The following is a 20,510-nucleotide window of genomic DNA, read 5'->3' as shown; positions in this document are numbered from 1 at the left end:
CAAACAATTTTATTTCCAAATGGAAACAAATGTTTGTTGAAATATTTAAACTTGCTATCACAAATGTTTTTCAAAAGTAAACTACATGTGAGAACAAGTGTTTATAACTTATAAGCCTTCTTTCTAATTGTCAGCAGAGACCATTCTGTAAATTCCTTTCCAGATTTTCATTTTTGAACCACTTTATATAGTGGGGAGGGTGGAAATCAAGAAAGCTCAGGCCTCAGCTATCATACTGATGAGAGTGTGTTGCTTTGGGTATCAAGGCTGGCTTTGGGAACCAGACTACAGATGAGTCAACTGAAAGCAAAGAGGGTAGAGCAAAGCAGAGACCAAAAAAGACAGGCTAGAGGGAGAGGAAAGGAAGATAGTAGACAATTTATAGGGGAAGTGTGAGAAATGTCACATGTTTATCAAGCTCACCAATCATGTAGAGATGCAGAATTTATTGATTTTTCGAAGGGAAAACAAATGTCTCCATGGCTACTAAAAAGGTTGGAAGTTTTGCTTATTTTTCATGAAGGGGAGGAAAACTGAAATGTTGCTTTAAGACCTGAGCAGTTGATATTTCTTGTGAACATGACTTTGGTAATTTACACCTAATGTTTTCTTGTGGTTAATTTGTCTTTACTCCCTTTCTGGTACTCTAGTTTTTATACCTTTGAGAATCCATAGTCATTCTGGAAAGAGACGTGATCATGATAAAGAATAGCCTTAAAGTACCTGAGTCTTCCTGAGGTTCTTCACTCTTACAATCTGGAGACCTAGTACTTTGATTGGAACACAAATTTGCAACTGGAATTCAGCTCCAAAGAGATTTTCCCCATGTATCTGCGAATTAGAGAGGAGGAAGTCAGGTTGGTGATGCTTTGCACCTGTAGCTTTGCAGTGATAATCACTAAGCACTTACAGTTAGTGGGAATTCTCTGTGCTCAGAAAGCCCCCGGCTTGTGTTCATGTACATTATTGACGGTCTGCAATTGACAGGACATGTGTTAGGCCTCAAGGTCTCCTTATTTTGAATAAACTTGAATGCTACCAATTGGATACACGAGGACAGGGCACCAGATCCCTCAGGGGAATCAAAGCTGAATGTCAAAATGTAAAGTGGTTGTAGGGAAGTTGGGATGAGGTGGAATATTTGAGTTCTGTATAGTAGGGCTGGTTCATTTTCTAATCATCTCATCTCAGAATGGCTTTACCGTCCTCCCTCCTTCCCAGTCCCCCAGCCCCTCTCTTCTTTCCTCCACAGCAACATGTAAGTTCCCTTTTGTAGCAAGACTAGTTGGTACTGCTCCTTTGATGACCACTGTGGGATTCCTAGGACCCAACTGTTAGTGCCCTAGAGATCAATGTCGGAGCCTGGGTTCTAAACAGCCTCCTCTCAGAGAAGAACCATGCCCACATCCCTCCCAACCACCAGTCCCATCCACAGGAGAGAATACCTAAATCTGTCTCCCAGGCACGGCAGTCACACTGGCCTTGGCCCCTTGGGAGTACTTACTTGGAAAGAACTGCGATGAAGGCATGCCTGAATTGAAGGCCGTGGGTCTCCCTGGCCAGAGACCTTCTTTCATTGGAACTAGGAATAAGAACATTAGTTCACAGCACACCTGCTTTGTATATAACAGGTGCTGCTTTGTCTTGGTTTCCCCGGGGTCATGGGGGCTGAGGGAGTCAGATAAGAAAAGGCTCTCCAAGATAAGCAATTAGAGTACAGAGGAATCACTAGAAGTCCATACTCAGAAAAATACTGATTTTAAAAGGGTTTCTCAACCTCCACACTATCGACATTTTGAGCCAGTTAATTCTTGGGTTGTGGGGCCTGTCCTGTAACTGTTCTATGTGATGTCCGGCAGTATCCCTGGCTTCTACCCACTAGATGGCCAGTAGCACTCCCCCCAAGCATGGCAATCAAAATTTTCTACAGAATCAGCCCCATTTGAGAACCTCTTTCCAATACTATTCCTCACGTTACCCCTAAACATAGAGGTTTTGCAAATGACAGAGCTATTCGAAAGTTAAATGAACCAGAACTAGAACTCCAATCCAAGGCTCACTCTACCAGACTATACCATAGTTTTACTTTATGTGTGAATAAAAGAATTAAATATCTGCTAACAAGAAGAGAAAGCTGAGTCACTGCCTTCTGTGGGCTCACTGAGGTTTCCCCTCTTCCTGGGCACAAATGGGGCCACAGCTCTCAGCATGCATGTGGCAGGGAGATATCTTCCAGGGTCACAGACACAGGCACTGCTTACTTGGTAATAGTCACGGTGACGTCTGCTGTCCTGTTTGGAAAGGCGCTCTCCTCTAGCTGCCAAACTACTAAAATGTTTGCCTGTTTTAAAGGGGAGAAAATTGTCACTTGATTCCTCTCTATATCACCCACCATTCCAACTGCTCAATACTAGCAAAACACCCAGGAAACAATTCCTATTCCTCACATTTTCGTAGCACGGCATACTTCCGCATCCATTATTTCATTTAAACCTCACAATTCAAATATGGAGTAAGCAGGGTGGACTGCTTTATTCCCCCTTCACAGCTGAGGAAACCACTTCAGAGATTTCCCACAGCAGCACAAAGATCACTGGTGGCAGCACAGGGACTCATCTCCGGGCTGGCAACTTTTGGCCTGATGGGCCTTCCATACCACCCACAACTTCACTCTACCGTGCCGAGGGGCGCCCACAGTTTAGCTGCAGCTGTATACCGGAAAGCCGTCTCCCAGCTCCACCACTCCCTACTTGGCAGAGCACACCTAGCAGTTCTAAGCACCACTAAGTCCTGACAACAGGAAAGGGAAGTGTAGAAACCACAACTGAGAGATTCAAATGAGACTGGGAAGACTGAGTTCTACGCGAAAAAAAAAAAAAGACAAAAAACCAGAGACTGGGATATAGAAGGGCCCACCTTCAAGGGAGTGAGAAGAGCCAACCAATCAAAACAGACTCACAGAGGACCGCTTGAGTATGGGGTGACCAATCTTGCAGTTCATGACCAGCATAGAAGCAACTGGCTTAGGGTCATCACACTGAATGTTTGGAGAGGGAGGCTGTGAACACAGAAGACACCCTTTTTAAAGAGCAAAAAAAGGAGCAGTTTCTTCACACCAATTCAGCAAACATTCACTGATTTTCCTACATGCCAGACACCCTGCCAGAAGCTGGGAACACAAATAAGTCAGACTTGGTCCCTCTCTTCCTCACCAGCTGGGCAGGAGGGCTCGGTGGTAGGTCCTTGGAGTTAAACACAAGGCCTGAGGGGTGCTTCTGCAAGACAGGTACACCAGTAGCAGTGCAGAAAGACACAAATCCCAGCTAGGAGAACCTGTAAAGTCTTCCCAGGGAAGGAGACATTTGAACTGGGCCTTGGACCTATGCAAACTTAACACACTGAGACGGGCTGGAAGGCCAGCAGGTGCCAAGCACTGCCACGCAGTCTTTCTCAACCTCATCTGGACCACTGAGTACAGACGATGATTGGAGAGACTATTAATTCTACCAAGGATGGTATATCACTAGTTCCCTTCTAGCTTCATAGAATTTCATTCTTGTAATGGATGCCGTCCTCTCCCAAATAGCCTAAGCCGGCCAGGGACAAACCTATAGTTCAACAAAGTCAGGTTTATTGACTCATTGCAGTGAGGAAAACTGCACTGTGGTGTGTCTCACCAAAGAGAAAAAGAGTTATTAAAGGATTCTGGGGAAGGGTGGAGTTCAGGTGAAATGTAAATCAGTGTTTTGGTGGCCTGAAAGCAAAGCAGGGCTATGTGTAAAGGGCTCGATTGACATCAGGGCTGGACTGCAAAGTGGACCCAGGGCCCGCTTCCTTAGAAACTATTAATCTAGGGTGGAGAGCTGTGTCCAGAAACACGACCCGAAGCTCTGTACCTCAGATGAAATTGAGACTGCTTCTCTTTGTTAAAGTGACCTAGATTCTCCAGGCAAGAGTGAGATGGGTTCATAATTACTGACATAATTTCAAACAGCAAAGTTTCTGACCATCTGTGATTTTAGAGAACAAAATTTCTCTGTGTTGTGTTACTCTACAGCTGCAGGGTGTCCTTGGGAGAAAGACTGTTTTCCTAGCATCTTTGCAGCTGGCTTTGTGCCTGTGATCCCAGCCTGGGGAATGGCAGGGAAGGTTTTTTATTTTCCCTGTCCAAGCTAATTTTTGCTTACGGCATTGAGAGCTTATTTATCTCTCAGAACCCCAGTTAAGAAAGGTTGCATGTAGGGATGGGTGATCGTGCGGCGAAATGGCGCCACTGAAGGTTTTTAGAGCAGAGAATGGATCCACAGCATACAGCCGAACTGAAGGGGGTGCATCTAGCCACTCACCACTTATTGGATGGACCAGGAGGAGGCTGGAAACAGGGACTCCAGTTAGGAGGTTGCCGCAGAAAAGCAGGCATGCAGGGAAGGAAGGGTATGAGTATCCTGTTTGCAAAGCTGCCATCATAGTTACCTTTTGTATCCTCTTAAACTGTAAGTTTCTGGGGTAATTCAAAGCCATGCTTGTCATGTAGGAATCTTCCCCAGAGTTAGTTAGGTTAATGTTCATGGTCAGCTCCTTCGTGAGACCCACCACCAATTCCTGCCTGCACAGTGTATAGACAAAAGTGTTACCAGTTTATTTACTCCATAAAAACTTCAATGCAATAGAATAGCACATTCTTAACTAACTTCGTAGATAAGTTGCCTAAGGCAGTGGTCCCCAACCTTTTTGGCACCAAGGACTGGTTTCATGGAAGACAATTTTTCCACGGCCGGGGGGGGGGGGGGGGGCGGTGCGGTGGCCAGGGGGGAAGATGGTTTCAGGATGATCCAAGCGCATTACATTTATCGTGCAGTCAAACCTCTCTGCCAATGATAATCTATATTTGCAGCCACTCCCCAGTGCTAGCTAGCATCACTGCCTCAGCTCTACCTTAGATCGTCAGGCATTAGATTCTCATAAGGAGCATGCAACCTAGATCCCTCGCATGTGTAGTTTACAGTAGTTCGGGCTCCTTTGAGAATCTAATGCCGTGCTGATCTGACAGGAGGCGGAGCTTATGCAGTGATGCGAGCGATGGGCAGTGGCTGTAAATATAGACTAAGCTTTCCTTGCTCACCTGCCGCAGCGTCCACTGCTCACCTCCTGTGCAGCCCAGTTCCTAAAAGGTCACGGACCAGTACCAGTCCATGGCCTGGAGGTCGGGGACCACAGGCCTAAGAAATACATTTAGCCTGGACTTTCTTCCCCTTGACATAAGCAAATACCTGCACTGCCACCCCCATCTCAGTTGCTGCTTGAGATGATCATAGTGGCTGCCATTTGTTTAGTGTTTGCCATTAGTTTAGTCCATGTGCCAACGACTGTGCTTCACATGCTCAGTTAATCCTCATAGTGACCCTATGAAATAGTCCAGACACTCTCCATTTTATAGATGAGGAAACAGAAGCCAAGAGAGGCTAACTAAATTGTCTGAGGTCTAGCAGCCTCCAAAGAGTTGGGAGCATTGGATCCAAATCCTCTTTCTACCACCATCACTGTGGGCCTAGGCAAAGTACTCCATGACACAAATCCATCCATTCCACAAATATTTATGGGGCCCCTTCTATCAGCCGGCATACTGTTCAGCATTGCAGACCAGTGTGCACAAGACACACTGTCCTGCCTTCGCAAGAGAACCTCTTTCTTGGCCTCAGCTTTCCCACCCACAAAATCATTCGGATCCTTCCCATTGAAAGGCTATCGTTTAAGACAGGAGTCCACTCAGCCTGGAGAAGAGAAGACCTGGGTATAGGTGAGAGCTTCCTTCAGACTGCTGAGGTATCATGGGACCCAGACTGCAAAACCACTATCTGTAGTTCCTGTAATTGAGATCTTCAGGAAAACATATTAACGCTACAAAGAAAACTTTTTAACCATCTGAAATATCCACAGATGGAACGTGCATATCTGGGAACTAACGTGACATGTGTTTTGTTGTTATTGTTTTGGTTTTGTTTTTATTGTTTGCTATTGTGATTTATTGTTTTGTTGAGAAGAGGATGGACTGGTTGGAGGCAGAGCCAGAGCCTGCTGTGGGCATCCATCTGAGAGATGACACATGCCTGGAATAAGACCCTAGCAGTGGAGATGGAAAGACATCAGAGATGGTAAAGCAAGCAGAGCGAGAGCAAGAGAGTGAGCAGGAGACACGTGTCAAGGATGAGTTCTGAGCTTCCGGCGTGGATGGCCGAGCGCTGCTGTCCACTGAGGGAGCGAACACAGGAGGAAGACCCAAGGGTGGGAGAAGACGAGTTCAGTCTGGGACATGAGATGTGCCCACAGGGTAACAAGGTAGAGGTACTGAAGTATCGGTTAGAAATACTGTTCTAGAGCCCAGGAGAGTGATCTGAGTGTCATCAGAATAGTTAATGGGGTTTTTTCAACCTGAAGCCCAGGGACGGTTTCAGAGGATCCGGAATGCAAACATTTATGTATGTACATGTTACTTCTAGGGAGAGGAGTCTGTAGTTTTTATTCAATTCTTTAGGGGACCCATGTCCACAAAAAGGTCAAAAACCACTGAGACAGTTGGATGCCGACAATTGGGCTCAGTAATGGTACTTTTGAAAGAGAAGCGATTGTTTGTAATGTACACTAGGGGGCGATATTGGGCAAGCTGTGTGCGCTGTATCTGTGTTCGCAAGTAGTTGGCAGCGGGGCGGTTCTTGCCTGCGGTTCCCTGCGGGGAACAGCTGCACCTGCTGGTTAAGCTGGATTCCAACGCGCTTGGAAGTCTTGAATTGGCCCTGCCAATGTCTATGAGAGGGCTCACCAGGACCTGTGTTCTTCCCCACAGATGCCAACTCCGGCCAGCTGGCCATCAGTATCATGATACACACACAGCACTAGTAGCCGGGGGCGGGGAGCGGGGCGGGGGGAGGAACATTTTAAGACCATCACAGCTAAAACCAAAAACTCATATTCTTGGCAACCGCATCATTCTAGAATTCAGTGTGGCCCAATAGAACTTTTGCCGTGATGGAAATAGTCTGTATCTGTGCTGCCCAATACCACCAGCCGTATGTGGGTATTGAGCCTTTAAAAGGTGCCTAGCGTGACTGAGGAACTAAATTTTTAATTGGTTTTCATTTTAATTCATTTAAATTTAAATAGCCAAACGTGACTAGTGGCTAGTGTGTTGGGCAGTGCAGTTCTAGGTGCTGGGGCTGTGACCCCTCTCATTCTCTCACTGCCCAGATTCACTGTCAGGGCTCTAACTTCAAACTATGACCTGGGTCCAAGCCACCATCACCTCTCACCTGAGTCGTTACAGTAGGAGTCATCGCTACCTCCCTGCTCCCACCTCTGCTCCTATGGTCTGTTCTCAACACAGCAGCAAGAAGGATCCTGCTAAAATGCAAGTTATGTCGCTCCTCTGGCCTCCCAGCTCACAGTGAAGCCTTATGAGGGCCTGAGAAGCCCTCTTGGATCTTCCCCTCCTCCCGCTTCCACGTCACCCCACGCCCCTCACTCCACTGCGGCCACACGGGGTCCTTGCCCCGCCCCCCACCTGCCAGCCAGGCTCCCATCCCAGGGCATTTGTGGCCGCTCTTCCCTCCGACAGCCTATAAAGCTTGTTCCTTCTGTATGTGCCAAAGCGTCACCCTCCCTGACCACCACCCGACTCAGCACTCTCTCCCACCTTCCCTGTCTTATTTTTCTTCAAAGTGCACCTCATCAACGTAGAATTCACCTATGTATTATCTTCTCACCCTAAATGCACCAGGAGGGCAGGGATTTTTGTCTGTGTTGTTCGCTGAGATATCTCCAGCACCTACAATGCTTGGCACAGAGTGGATGCTTCAGAAATATTTGGTGAGTTAATTAATTAATTTGGCCAAGAGGTAAGCCAGGAAAGAGGTCACCTCTAGCCGAGGTTGTCCTAGAAGCGAGGACCACTAGGTCATGAACACAACACTGTCCGGGACATCAAGAGACCTGGGTTCAAGTCCACCAAATGGCCGCTGTGACCCTCTGCAGGGCCCTCAGCTCCTGAGCCAGTTTCCTAATCTGTAAAATGAGAATGCAAATCTCCGTCTTGCCGCCCCCATGGGGTGGCTGAGGACATGATGAGACAGTAAGTGCAAAGCCCCTTTTCCAGCCATGCGAGGAAGGGGAAGGGAGTGTGCCTGGGTCCTGAGGAGGGATTGCCCAGGCGAGCCTTCAGCAGGAAGTTAACGGCCAGACTCACTGAGAGATGGTAGTGGCCAACTGCAACTCAGCGACACAGAACAGCTTATTCTTGCAGGCCTTCTCGTAAGGCAGCTGTAACCAGACAGAGAGGAGCAAGATCAGCCCAGGGACCCACCTCCCCCAGCAGCCCTGCCATGACCCTCCATCTAGGACACCGAGGCCTGTCTCTCCTGCTCACTCTGGGAAGAGCAGTTACAGGGAGGTGAAGGCGGACAGGCTGGGATCGTGCCCACACAGCCAAGAGGGCTGTGGCTGGGACATTCCTGGATCTGTTCCACAAGGGCACACTGAACCAGAACTCTGGCCAAGGCCAAAAATGGGGTGACCTCTGTGGAATGGTGGGTGTGCCTGCCACATTCACACCATGTGAATGAAAAAGCAACCACTTTGAGCATTTGAGGAGGAAAACCTATGAGAAGACAAGCTTCCTTAGTCCTCTGAAGCCCAGGCAGCAAGAGCAGCGGCAGGATGGGGCCACCTAACCACGTGCCATCCGTGGAGGTCCTCTTCCCCCCCCCCCCCCCCCCCCCGGCCCCGGGCAGTCTTCTCTGTAAATTAACTGTCTCACAGTCTTGCCTACGCATAACAAACCCATTCAGAAAGCCATATTTGGTTCGAGGCCCCATCAAGTTTAAAAAGCCCCAGTTTGAGTTGAAAAATTAAATTTTCTAAAGCAGCCGGGTCTATTTTTTATTATGAAGGAAACACGGCCAACTCCCTGACTGGGAAGTCTCTGCATTTATCTCCCCAGCAGCCAATGATCACCTCCGGGCCTCCTGCAGGCCTGTTGTCACAGCCCAGGGCTGGGATGGGAGCCCAGAGCTTGAAAGGAGACTTTCTGCTTCCTGGAGAAAGGAGACGCCATTTGCAGAAGTCAGAGCGTGGAGCTCTATCTAACTGGGTCAACAGTTTTGTGCAGGGTTTTTTGTTCTGTTTTTAATATAGCCACGTAGCCTGTTCTTTTTCACCCAACCCCAGTGAAAGAGAATGGGGTTAGACCATCTAAGCCACCAGCTTGAACTCATTCTCTGGTAACGTCTATGTGCCTACACCAGATAATTTTTTCTCACCCATCTTGTAGATGGAATAAATTTTTAAAAATCTCTTTGCCAAACTATCACAGCAATAATTAAGGTAAGACTCATTAATAGATGTTAAGCAGGGTATTATATCAAAGTATCTCACCATAAAATACTTACTAAAGGATAATAGCACTAGTAATGGCACAAAAATGAGTGGATATACTGAGAAAGCCACAACTTTCCTTCTGTGATATTCCTTACAAAAATGCATAACCTGAATCAAATCTTGAGGAAACATCAGATAAACTCAAATGGAGGAACATTCTACAAAATGACTGGCCTGTACCCATTCAAAAATGTTAAGGTCATTAAAGATAAGGAAAGACTGAGAAACTGTTCCAAGTTAAAGGAGACTAAAAATAAATAACAATAAAATGCAATGAATGGGCTGGGTGCAGTGGCTCCCATCTCCAACCCCAGCATTTTGGAAGGCTAAGGTGGGAGGATCGCTGGAGGCCAGAAGTTCGAGACCAGCTTGGGTGACATAGCAAGACCCTGTCTCTACAAAAAAAAAAAATAAGAAAAATTAGCCAGGTGTGATGATACGTGCCTGTGGTCCCAGGTACTAGAGAGGCAGAGGAGGGAAGATTGCCTGAGCCCGGGGTTTGAGGCTGCAGTGAGCTATGATCACGCCACCGCACTCTAGCCTGGGCAACAGAGTGAGACCCTATCTCAAAAATAGCTAAGTAACTAAATAAATAAATGCAATGAATGTTCCTGGACCACAACATTTTTTTCTTTTGCTATAAAGGACATTAATAAGACAACTGATAAAATTTGAATAAAGCTGGAAGATCACATAATAGTATTTTATCAATGTTAATTTCTTGATTTTGATTATCGTACTGTGTTGTAAGAGAATGCCCTTGTTTTTAGAAAATATATACTGAAGTATTGAGGGTAAGGAGGCAGCATATCTTTTTTTTTTTTTTTTTTTTTTTGAGACAGAGTCTTGCTCTGTTGCCCAGGCTAGAGTGCCGTGGTGTCAGCCTAGCTCACAGCAACCTCAAACTCCTGGGCTCAAGCAATCCTTTTGCCTAAGCCTCCCGAGTAGCTAGGACTACAGGCATGAGCCACCATGCCCAGCTAACTTTTTCTATATATTTTTAATTGTCCGGCTAATTTCTTTCCATTTTTAGTAGAGACAGATCTCGCCCTTGCTCAGGCTGGTCTCAAACTCCTGACCTCTAGCGATCCTCCCACCTCAGCCTCCTAGAGTGCTAGGATTACAGGTGTGAGCCACCACACCCAGCCTAGGAGGCAGCATATCTGTAACTTACTCTCAAATGAGAATTCTTTGGACTATTCTTGTAAACTTTTTGGTAAGTTAAATAGTTCAAAATAAAAAGTTTTTTAAAAACAGAATATATGTAATTAATGATAATCTACTTATCACCAAAACTTTACTACATTAGTTCTCCCAGTCTTTTCTGCATCATCTAACTTGCTGCCAATACCAAATTTTTTAAATTCTTGAAAAAATAAATATAGCATTATAAATTTAAAATAAAGTCTCTCTGCCTAAAAAATGAAGATGACAATCTTTTCTCATAGGGAGGCTGAGTCATCTGATTATGTTACTGTCCTATTTCTGTTCACTATTTGTAACTGGTACACTGGGTATTGATCAAAACTGGAGCTAAAGGTTTATATAATCTAATTAATACAGAGCATATTTTGCAAAAATGTTGGACAGCTGTGAGTGTCCTGTGATTACCTGGAAACATACTTTGTCATCTGAAGCTTTTCTGCACCTGCATGAGCTACTTTGGGCTTTTTCTTTTTTTTTTCTGAGATTCAATTCGTCCCAGCTGATTGTAATTATTACTTTTTAATGTTAATATTGTCACTTCTTTCTTCCTGCTGATTTTTCTACACTCTCTAAACAGAAGTTGACAAAATACCCTGGGGCCAGGGTTTGGGTGGGAAAAAATCACCTTAGATATCATAGGATTAGTACTTTTTTTTTTTTTTTTTTTTGAGACAGGGTCTCCCTCTGTTGCCTGGCTAGAGTGCAATGGCGTCATCATAGCTCACTGTAACCTCAAACTCCTGGGCTCGAGCAACCCTCCTGCCTCAGCCTCCCAGGTAGCTGGGACTACAGGCACGTGCCACCATGGCTAATTTTTCTATTTTTTATGGAGACGGGGTTTCACTCTTGCTCAGGCTGGTCTCACACTCCTGGCCTCAAGCAATCCTCCCACCTCAGCTTCCCAGAGTGCTAGGATTACAGGTGTGAGCCACCATGTCTGGCCTCTGGATTAGCAAATTTAACCCTTTATTTCCCCCCTCTGATTTCCCCTAGTCATGAGAAGAGTTTCTCGTGACACTGCTCGCCTGTCCTAGCTGCACTGAGGGGGACCTGGAGGAGAGGTTAGGCTGCAGCTTTGGTGGGACCAGACCTTCAGCCTGAAGGCCCTGGGCATCCTCCCTGCAGTGCAGGACAGCTCCACCCCACCCCCACGAGGGCCCCCCCCCACACCGTCATCAGAGACCCTTGCCAAGTGAGGGCCCCAGTATGCGATGTATTCACGTGCTTCATTAAATACGTAGCAAGAGATTTTTGTGAACATAAAGGCACGAGTCCGGGAAGGCAGTTGGAGACCTGTGTTACCCACCAGCGAGGCCCTATGCAAATTTGAACACCATCTCAGGGAGGACTCAGTTTCCTCATTTGTACAGTGAGGGGTCCAACTGCTGTTGGCAGAGCAGGTGGGTTTTGTGGGATGGCCCAGAGTGCTAGCTGTGGGCCGAGTCACCTGGAAGATGGCAGAGGGCTCAGTGTAGTGGTCCAGGATGGGCTGCAGATGGTCCTTCCATCCCTTGGGGGTCTGGAGTTGGTAGCTGACCTTGACACTGATGTTAGAGAAGCAGTCCTCCTCACAGAGCTGCACGGGCACCACAGCAGGCAGGGGTAGAGTTGGATGTGGGAGAGAAGATGACAAAGAGAATACTTTTAACTTTGATGTAGCCGTATAAGAAAAAACAACGAAAGAAGTGAGTCAGAAGTTCTAGGCCAGGCGCGGTGGCTCACGCCTGTAATCCTAGCACTCTGGGAGGTCGAGGTGGGCGGATTGTTTGAGCTCAGGAGTTCAAGACCAGCCTGAGCAAGAGCGCGACCCCGTCTCTACTAAAAATAGAAAGAAATTATATGGACAGCTAAAAATATATATAGAAAAATAATTAGCCAGGCATGGTGGCGCATGCCTGTAGTCCCAGCTACTTGGGAGGCTGAGGCAGAAGGATTGCTTGAGCCCAGGTGTTTTAGGTTGCTGTGAGCTAGGCGGACGCCACGGCACTCTAGCCCAGGCAACAGAGTGAGACTCTGTCTCAAAAAAAAAAAAAAAGAAGAAGAAGAAGTTCTAAACATCTTCCAACTCAGCCAGGCTGAAGGCAAACTTCCTTCAAGCAAGCTGCAGAGAGCTTTGGAAAAATCTCCCATGATCTGCTATGGCCTTGGGCCCCATAGTTCCTTATGGTTCCAACCCCAATCACAAAGGGATTCTGGCCACCAGGGGTTAAGAACTGGCCCAGATTTTATTAGGAGAGGAAGAAACATGGGCACATCAGCATGGAGGACATATTAGAGAGGTAAAAACTGGAAGCAAGGAGATTGCTTAGGATACCATGTGCCATTTTCTGTTCAAATGAGCCTTTCTGCCACGACAAGAGAGGACGTGAGCACAATTCTCTGGTGGACAGTGTCACGTTGTTATGCTTGTATTTAAGAAACGCCATAGACTTGCTAGAAACTCTTTCTTTTTTTTTTTTTTTTTTTTTTGAGACAGAGTCTCACTCTGTTGCCCAGGCTAGAGTGAGTGCTGTGGCGTCAGCCTAGCTCACAGCAACCTCAAACTCCTGGGCTCAAGCGATCCTCCTGTCTCAGCCTCCCGAGTAGCTGGGACTACAGGCATGCACCACCATGCCCGGCTAATTTTTTCTATATATATTTTTAGCTGTCCATATAATTTCTTTCTATTTTTAGTAGAGATGGGGTCTCGCTCTTGCTCAGGCTGGTCTCGAACTCCTGAGCTCAAACGATCCGCCCACCTCGGCCTCCCAGAGTGCTAGGATTATAGGCGTGAGCCATCGCGCCTGGCCTAGAAACTCTTTCTTAATCCAATTAACAATCACCTTGGGAGCAGATGCGCAGTCAGAAGCATGATTCACGAGTTTATTTATTGGAATAAATGAACTTTTAGGTCCAAAGTTCTAGGTCCTGTTAGGCTCTGAGTCCCGATAGATACATTTTTTTTTTTTTTTTCATTTTTCTGGGCACCTTTGCCAGGAGTAAACCTTTCTAGATGACAGTTTTTATCTTTCTATTTCTACCTTTTAGTTGTTCAATTTTTCTGATGTTAACTCACAGAAGGGCCCTCAGCCCCACTGTTAGCATCAGGTGAGTGGATAACCTAGGAGAGGGATATTTGATAGTCCTGATTTATTACTAAGAAAAATGTCAGCAATTAGAGCATCTCCAAGTCCCTGATGTGGTTCTCCATCTACTATGGCTATTGTAGTCGCCTCATTTGTATGCATGGGTATGTATTCTTCACTACACACACCCCAAATCTTTTCTCAATGCCATGGAACCCTCTGGACTCCCATCTAAACTCCTCCACTTACCTCTCCCTCTGTGGGCACGAGCAGGCGGTGCTCACAGAGACGGGACCCACCGCTCCACACCCGAAGGTAGTTCCGGCAGGTTCTCGGGTCTGAACACTGCAGCCTTTTCCTCGGCTTCCCCACATCCACGTCCACCGTGAAGTTCAGAGCTGTCCCTCTGAGGCCTGGGAATGAAGACCAGACCTTGCTGGTGAGGCAGGGATGGGCAAACCCTCGGGAGAGCCCCCTGCGCCCCCAGCCTGCCTGAGGTTCCTGGCGAACCCCTCCTGAACAGGGTCCCCATGCAGGGACCCCCCTGGGGCTGCACTTCTGAGTTTCTTCTTCATTTCAAGGATACTTTTCTCATCGTCTTCTGGCACCTGGCCAGGGTCCCTCACAGCTGCAGCCCCAGTCCCAGAGCAGCACACTCCCAGGGTGGAGTCAGCCTTCCTTAGGGAAAGGGGGCTCAGGAAGGAGACAGTAAGGCAGGGGAAAAATAATGCAGGGAACGGAGAGAGAAACCACAGAGTAAAACCTGAGCACAGCAGAGCTTGGAGATTCCTGGGCCAACTCCCTTACTATACAGAACAGAAACCAGGGCCCAGCGAGGGAAAGACACCTGCCCACGTCACACAGCCCTCAGCAGACTCTGTGCCCTGAAAACAATAGGTCTGTCATTTTCTAACCCCAGATTTGACAATAGCCTCCTTCTCCGGTAAAGCCACCCGTGCCTCCGCCCAGAGAACTGCTCTTTGACCTGCGGGAAGCAGAGAGCCACCTCAGGGGTTGTTACTGAGAGGTTAAACCTTGGGGACTATTCTAGAGGGGAGCTCTTGGAGTGGCATGTCCACCCCCCCCCCCCACCCCTGCTTTCTGGAATGGTCTCCCAACAAGTGTCAGGTAAGGGGGTGGGAAGAGAAGGCCTCTAGCAGGTTATCCCGTCCCCCCTGGGCCAGGCAGATGTGGTGAGGAGGGGAGGAGAGAAGATGTCAATCAGAAGGAAACAGGAAGGGCACTTCTCAGGGGCCCCAGCACACATGTGCACACACACGGCACAGTAGATGGGGACGGAGAAATGGCTGCCTTTGTCTGAGTCATTCAGAAACTGCACCCTTCAACCCCACAGAAGAGATCTAATGGCTCTTCCCCACAGGGTCAGACACACCCCTTCAGAGTGGGGATGTAACATTGGACCACCCTTTCTTGGGGTAGTTTGCATTTAACAGAACCTAGTGACAAAGGGGCTGTGCTCTAATGGGGGGATTGCAAGCACGGGGACCACGACGCTGAGGGGTCAGAGAGACCGCCTATTACCTGACACAGCAGCGGTGGTTGCAGAGCCAACGTCAAAACACAAACGTACGTTCACGCTGCTGTTGAAGCCAATGGGCAGTGCAACGGGGGTGAAGTTCATGGACACCCACGGACGAACCACAGGTCGTGAGCTAAACAAGACAGCAAGGAGGACATGAGAAGTGACCGCAGGGCTTCTGGGCCAGTGCTTGCCTCACTCAGTCTTGCATTCAGAGAATATCCATTGAACAGCTCCAATACGCAGGTGCTGCTCTGAGTCCTCAGCTACAGTAGAGAGACAGTCCCTGCTCTGGTGGGACAGCTGACAACAAGCAAATAAACAAGAGAAACAGGGAAACACTATGTGCTGGGAATGCTGTGATAAAAGCAAAATAGAACAAAGCAATAGAGACTGAGGGCCACTTAGATGGGGTGGAGTGGTCAGGGATGGCCTCAGTCATGAGGAGGTTGAGATCTGTTACCAAGAACCAGCCCACTGTGTGAACCTCTGGGGAAGGACATTCCAGACACAAAGCACAGCTGGTGCAAAGGGCCTGTGGCAGGAATGAGCTTGGTTTGAGGAGAGCAAAGGTCAGTGCGATTGGAGCGTGGTTAGGGAGACAGAAGGCAGCAACAGGAGGTAAGCTGGGAGGAGAGGAATTTGGATTTCATGCTAAGCGGTAGCCACATGGGGTCTTAGGCAGCAAAGTGAAGGGATCGCGCTGGCTGGTGTGTGGAGAGTGGAGCACAGGGAGGGGACGCAGGAAGACTGCTGTGGCAGTGTCCAGGCAAACGACAACAGTGTCTTGTAGTGGGAGGCATTTTGGAAGCAGAGCCAACAAAAACTTGTCGATGGGGTGGTGGAGGAAGGAAAAAGAAGAGTCGAGGGTGACCCTTAGGTTTTTGTCCTGAGCTTGGATGATGGTGCCACCTGCTGAGCTAGGAAGCCTGGGGGAATGAAGGGCGAGTGAAGACAGGCGCTCTGTTTTTAGACATGTTCTCTTTGAGATGCTCGTGGGCGGCAGCCAAGAGGGGTGTTGAGTAGACACCCAAGTCCAGAGCTTGGTGGAGAGGACAGGGCACAGAGGTGCTCCGTCAGCTTATTTATAGCCATGGGACCTGATGCGCTCCACTTAGGGGTGGAGCACAGAAGCTCTGAACAGCCATCACTGAGCACTGTGCGAAATACTTTGCATATATGCACTCGCATTATCCTCATAACTGTGTGCCATTATAATTTCCATTTAAGAAAGTTGAGGCCAGGCGTGGTGGCTCACGCCTGTAATCCTAGCTCTCTGGGAGGCCGAGGTGGGAGGATCACTCGAGGTCAGGAGTTCAAGACCAGCCTGAGCAAGAACGAGACCCCATCTGTATTAAAAACAGAAAAATTAGCTGGGCATGGTGGTGACCGCCTGTAGTCCCAGCTACCTGGGAGGCTGAGGCAGGAGGATCTCTTGAGCCCAGGAGTTCAAGGTTGAAGTGAACTATGATGGTGGCACTGTACTTTAGCTGGGAGACAGAGCAAGATCCTGTCTCAAAAAAAAAAAAAAAAAGAAGGAAAGTTGGGGCTTAGAATTAGATAGCCTGCCAAGGGCACACCAGTAGGTGAGCTGAAGTTCAAACCTAGGAGGACAGACTCCAGAGCCTGTCAGCCCCTGGGCTTCCTCCCTCCCTCAGTGCCTGCTGTGTGCTTGGGGCCATTTAGGACGGGGCCAGTGAGTGAGGCTGGGGCCTGGGACCCCAGAAGCAGGGCAGAGTCCTACCTGAGCACAGCTGCCTGGCCCAGCGTGCCCACAGTGATGTCAGCAAGGCCATCGCCGTTGAAGTCTAAGCCACCAGCCACGGATGTGCCAAAGTAACGGAGTCCTGGGGCCACCGCTGAGGCTCGGATCCGCTGTGGAGGGAGAAACACGAGGCATGGGGTGGGGGAGTCCTTCCAAATCAGCATCGTCAGCCACTGTCCAGCCCCGGGGAGCCCTCAATCTAGACACAAGAAAAAGGGGCAAGCTTTCCCAGAGGAAGTGGCATCTGAATGGAGCCTCCAGGGCAAGGGGGACTTGATAGGGGAGCGTGAGGGCAAGAGTGAGGGATGGGAAAAGCAGATCCTCTGAGGAAGCAGCCAGGGGCTAGCGTGGGGCAATGCAGGGCACGAGGGGATCTGGTGCAATGAAGCCTGATGTGGGCTGGGGCTCGGGCTCATCAAAGGCTCTTTTGAAGGACTGCCTTGTAGAAATGCCACGGAAGGCACAGGGTGGAAGATGGGAGGAGGAGGAAGCTCGGCAGGGGGAGAGTCCAGGGGAGGGATGACAAGGCCCGGGCTGGGACAGGGCTGGTGGGGATGGAGAGTAAGCGCTGGATTCGGGAGAAACTAGAATCATGCAGACACAGGGACTGACAGGCCATGCAAGGTGTCAGAGTGCCTGGGACTGTCCTAGGTTTCTGGTATGGGGGATGGAAGGGGACGGGGTCTCATCTCAGAGGAGCAGCAGGTCTGGGGGGAAAAGGAGGCTCTCAGTTGGGCATGAAGAGAGTGAGACGCCTGGGAGCCACCCAGGGGGAGGTGTTCAGGAGCTGGAGGTGGGAGAAAGTGCCCCTAACAGATGTGGTGTGGGAGGCTGGCAGTGGAGCCTTGGAGATGGGCTTTAAGGCATGGAGGGGATGGATGGGGAACAGGGGCCAGAGAACGGACAGAAAGAGAGGAAGGAGAGGCCCAAGGTAGGTCCAAGGAAGGAGGGCGATCTGTATAGGTCAGGGAAGTCGACAGATATTGCCACAACCTCCCCTCCAACCTGAATGGTCTGGAGTGTGGCCCTGGCCTGGAACCTCCCACCAGCCTGAGGGACTTCTCTGCTTCCCTGGGCACTCCCAACCCCTGAGGCCTGCCCAGCACTTAGGACTGGAGCCGACTTGGGGCTCAGGTCCACATCTGGGGGAGGTCAGAGCCCCGGAGAGGCAAGAGAGAGCCCGACGGGTCACCTGCGAGGGGCTGGCAGAGAGGCCATCCCAGAGTCCGTTGTAGATGTACACGCTGCCAAAGCTGGCACCATCGTCTGTCCCAAAACCCTCAAGGGGGGCCCCGATGGCCACATCTGTGAGCTTATCCTGACTGATGTCCCCCACAGTTGCCATGGCAAAGCCAAAGCGGGCATCAATGAACCCAGGGTGCCCACTCAGCACGCGTGCCAAGGAGAAGGATCCGTCCTGCAAAGCAAACAAGCCACTCAGCTCTCGAGAAGCGGCACCGGGTGTCGCCCGGGAGGCACACTCGCTGGGCTTGCCGATTCTCATTCTCCAGCAGGGAGTCTGAGGCTCAGAAAAGGCCAGGGACCTTCCCGAGGTCACACAGTGAGCCAGTGGTCAAACTGGGGTCTTCCTGCCTTGATGTTCAGGACCCAAAGCCTGTCCCCCTCTGCTCCCACGGGTGGGGGTGCCGGACTGGCAACTGGGAGGCCTGGGTTCTGGGCTTGGTTCTGGGTAAACCTGAGAAAGTCTCAACATCACTGAGGCTCACTGAGCCTCGGAGTCCTCATCTGTAAAATGGGATGGCAGTTACCTCCCATAGTTACTGTGAGAAACAAGTGAGAGCATGCACAAAATGCACTTTGTCAGCCGTGCAGCTATAAGGATGTTGCCAACAACTGCCTTTGGGTGAGAAAGTGGGAGGGGAGTGGAGCAGCTCCCACCCACAGCTGTGCACCCTGAGCACCACATCACTGCCGGCTGGTGCAAGGCAGGGCCAGGGCACCCCCAGCCTCCTTCAGTTCTGTGCCAGGCTGGGTAGCCACAGCCCCAGCGAACCCAGGACGAGTAACTCTCCCACCTGCTTGTTCAGACGGTACACATAGACTCTGCCTTCTTCTCTGTGGACGTGGTAAAATGGAGCAGCCACCAGCAAGAAGTCCGTGGTCCCATCCATGTCAATGTCCACAGGGCACAGCTCAGAGCCAAAATAGGACCCCATCTACAGCCCAGGAGGAATGCCGCTCACAAAGAGGCCCCTTCTCTGCCCCTCAGCAAGGCTAGACGCCTGCTTGTGCTCTTCCCCGCCCACCAAATTTGGGTAGCTCCATACGGGTTTGCTCACTAGAGTAACACAGGAGACTGGGCGAGCAGCCCAGTCCCCCGCAATGGGGGAAATCGCCCGGCAATCAGACACCAGGGCCACCGAGTTCTACCCAGGCTGGGCCTGAGTCACTGTGGGCCCTGAGGCCTGTCCCTTCCCCTTGGGGCCTCCAGATCCCCCATCTGTAATGCGGGGGGAGGGTCTTCTCCAGCAAGTACCTGCTCTCCCTCCAGCACTGGCAGGAAGCTGGCCTTGCCACTTGCCTTCTGGAGCTCAAACAGGGCCCCACGCTGCTTGTGTCGTGGAGCCCCCGCCACGAAGGAGAGGCCACAGGCCTTGTGCAGCACGGCCACGGAGTAACCTGGCACGAGGACGGTGCGGCTGTGAACAGGGGCTCCCACCGGCCCCTCCCTTCGCCCTCCACCTTCCCAGTGGCCTGGTGAGGGGGGCAAAATAGGAGCGACTGTCTTCTCATCATTGTAAAAATCGGCACCAGCGAGTGCTCCCGCTGTTGCACTGTCGCCAGTCACACATACGTGCCCCACCACACAGATGTGATACCACACGCATATATACACTGTCACTTAAACAGCTTCACTCAAAATACTCATTCACACACATTCACCACTCCCGTTCATCGCACGCGCACTCGATGAGGACAGAGGTGAGGGGTGTGTGGACACCCAGCACTATTATTAATGGAGGGGTCCCACCCTCCCCTAGGCAGCCACCCAGGGCCACCGGGTGCTCTGCTTCGGGTACCTAGCACACCTTGTCCCCAACAAGAGAGTAATTCTCAACCTCAGGGTCCCCGACCAGGCCCCGCCCCTCAGCCCATGGACCAACCCGGACCCATCCCCACTAGGAAGCATAAAGTGCAGCGTAATGCGTAGCCTCGTAGCCTCGGTGTCCCTGTCCCCGCCCCGCCCCCGCGCAGGCAGCCTCCAGGCCCCACCCTCGCCAAGGCAGCCTCCAGGCCCCGCCCTCGCCCAGGCAGCCTCCAGGCCCCGCCCTCGCCCAGGTAGCATCCAGGCCCCGCCCTCGCCCAGGTAGCATCCAGGCCTGCCCTCACCCAGGTAGCCGTACTGCGCAGCCTCAGCGTCCACCTCCGCACTGTGGTTCAGGAAGCGGCCCCGGCGAGTGCGCGTGTCGTAGAGCAGCGCACCCCCAGACCAGTCGAAGGCCCCAACGGCACCAAGCAGCACCTGCCCCTGCAGGGGACAGGGATA

The 20,510-nt window shown here is 50.2% G+C and overlaps 1 protein-coding gene across 1 annotated transcript in view; it reads right to left on the bottom strand.

The window, feature by feature from the left end:
• ITGAE (integrin subunit alpha E) overlaps positions 1-20,510 on the bottom strand; it is a 45,271-nt gene that overhangs the window by 9,630 nt on the left and 15,131 nt on the right. The window contains exons 12-26 of the mRNA XM_069483106.1: positions 20,354-20,492; positions 19,500-19,642; positions 19,039-19,179; positions 18,195-18,419; positions 16,982-17,112; positions 15,240-15,370; positions 13,947-14,110; positions 12,080-12,208; positions 8,237-8,310; positions 4,474-4,606; positions 2,960-3,058; positions 2,262-2,341; positions 1,505-1,582; positions 911-974; positions 724-831 (exon numbers count right to left, since the gene is read on the bottom strand). Of these exons, the coding sequence (XP_069339207.1) occupies positions 724-831; positions 911-974; positions 1,505-1,582; positions 2,262-2,341; positions 2,960-3,058; positions 4,474-4,606; positions 8,237-8,310; positions 12,080-12,208; positions 13,947-14,110; positions 15,240-15,370; positions 16,982-17,112; positions 18,195-18,419; positions 19,039-19,179; positions 19,500-19,642; positions 20,354-20,492 (1,839 nt within the window). The remainder of the gene's footprint in view (positions 1-723; positions 832-910; positions 975-1,504; positions 1,583-2,261; positions 2,342-2,959; positions 3,059-4,473; positions 4,607-8,236; positions 8,311-12,079; positions 12,209-13,946; positions 14,111-15,239; positions 15,371-16,981; positions 17,113-18,194; positions 18,420-19,038; positions 19,180-19,499; positions 19,643-20,353; positions 20,493-20,510) is intronic.

Source organism: Eulemur rufifrons, chromosome 9 (genome assembly GCF_041146395.1).
Source record: "Eulemur rufifrons isolate Redbay chromosome 9, OSU_ERuf_1, whole genome shotgun sequence".
In the NCBI taxonomy this organism is placed as follows: Eukaryota; Metazoa; Chordata; class Mammalia; order Primates; family Lemuridae; genus Eulemur; species Eulemur rufifrons.
The sequence above is the reverse complement of the archived record's forward strand: the minus strand, read 5'-3'. Positions and strand labels throughout refer to the sequence as shown.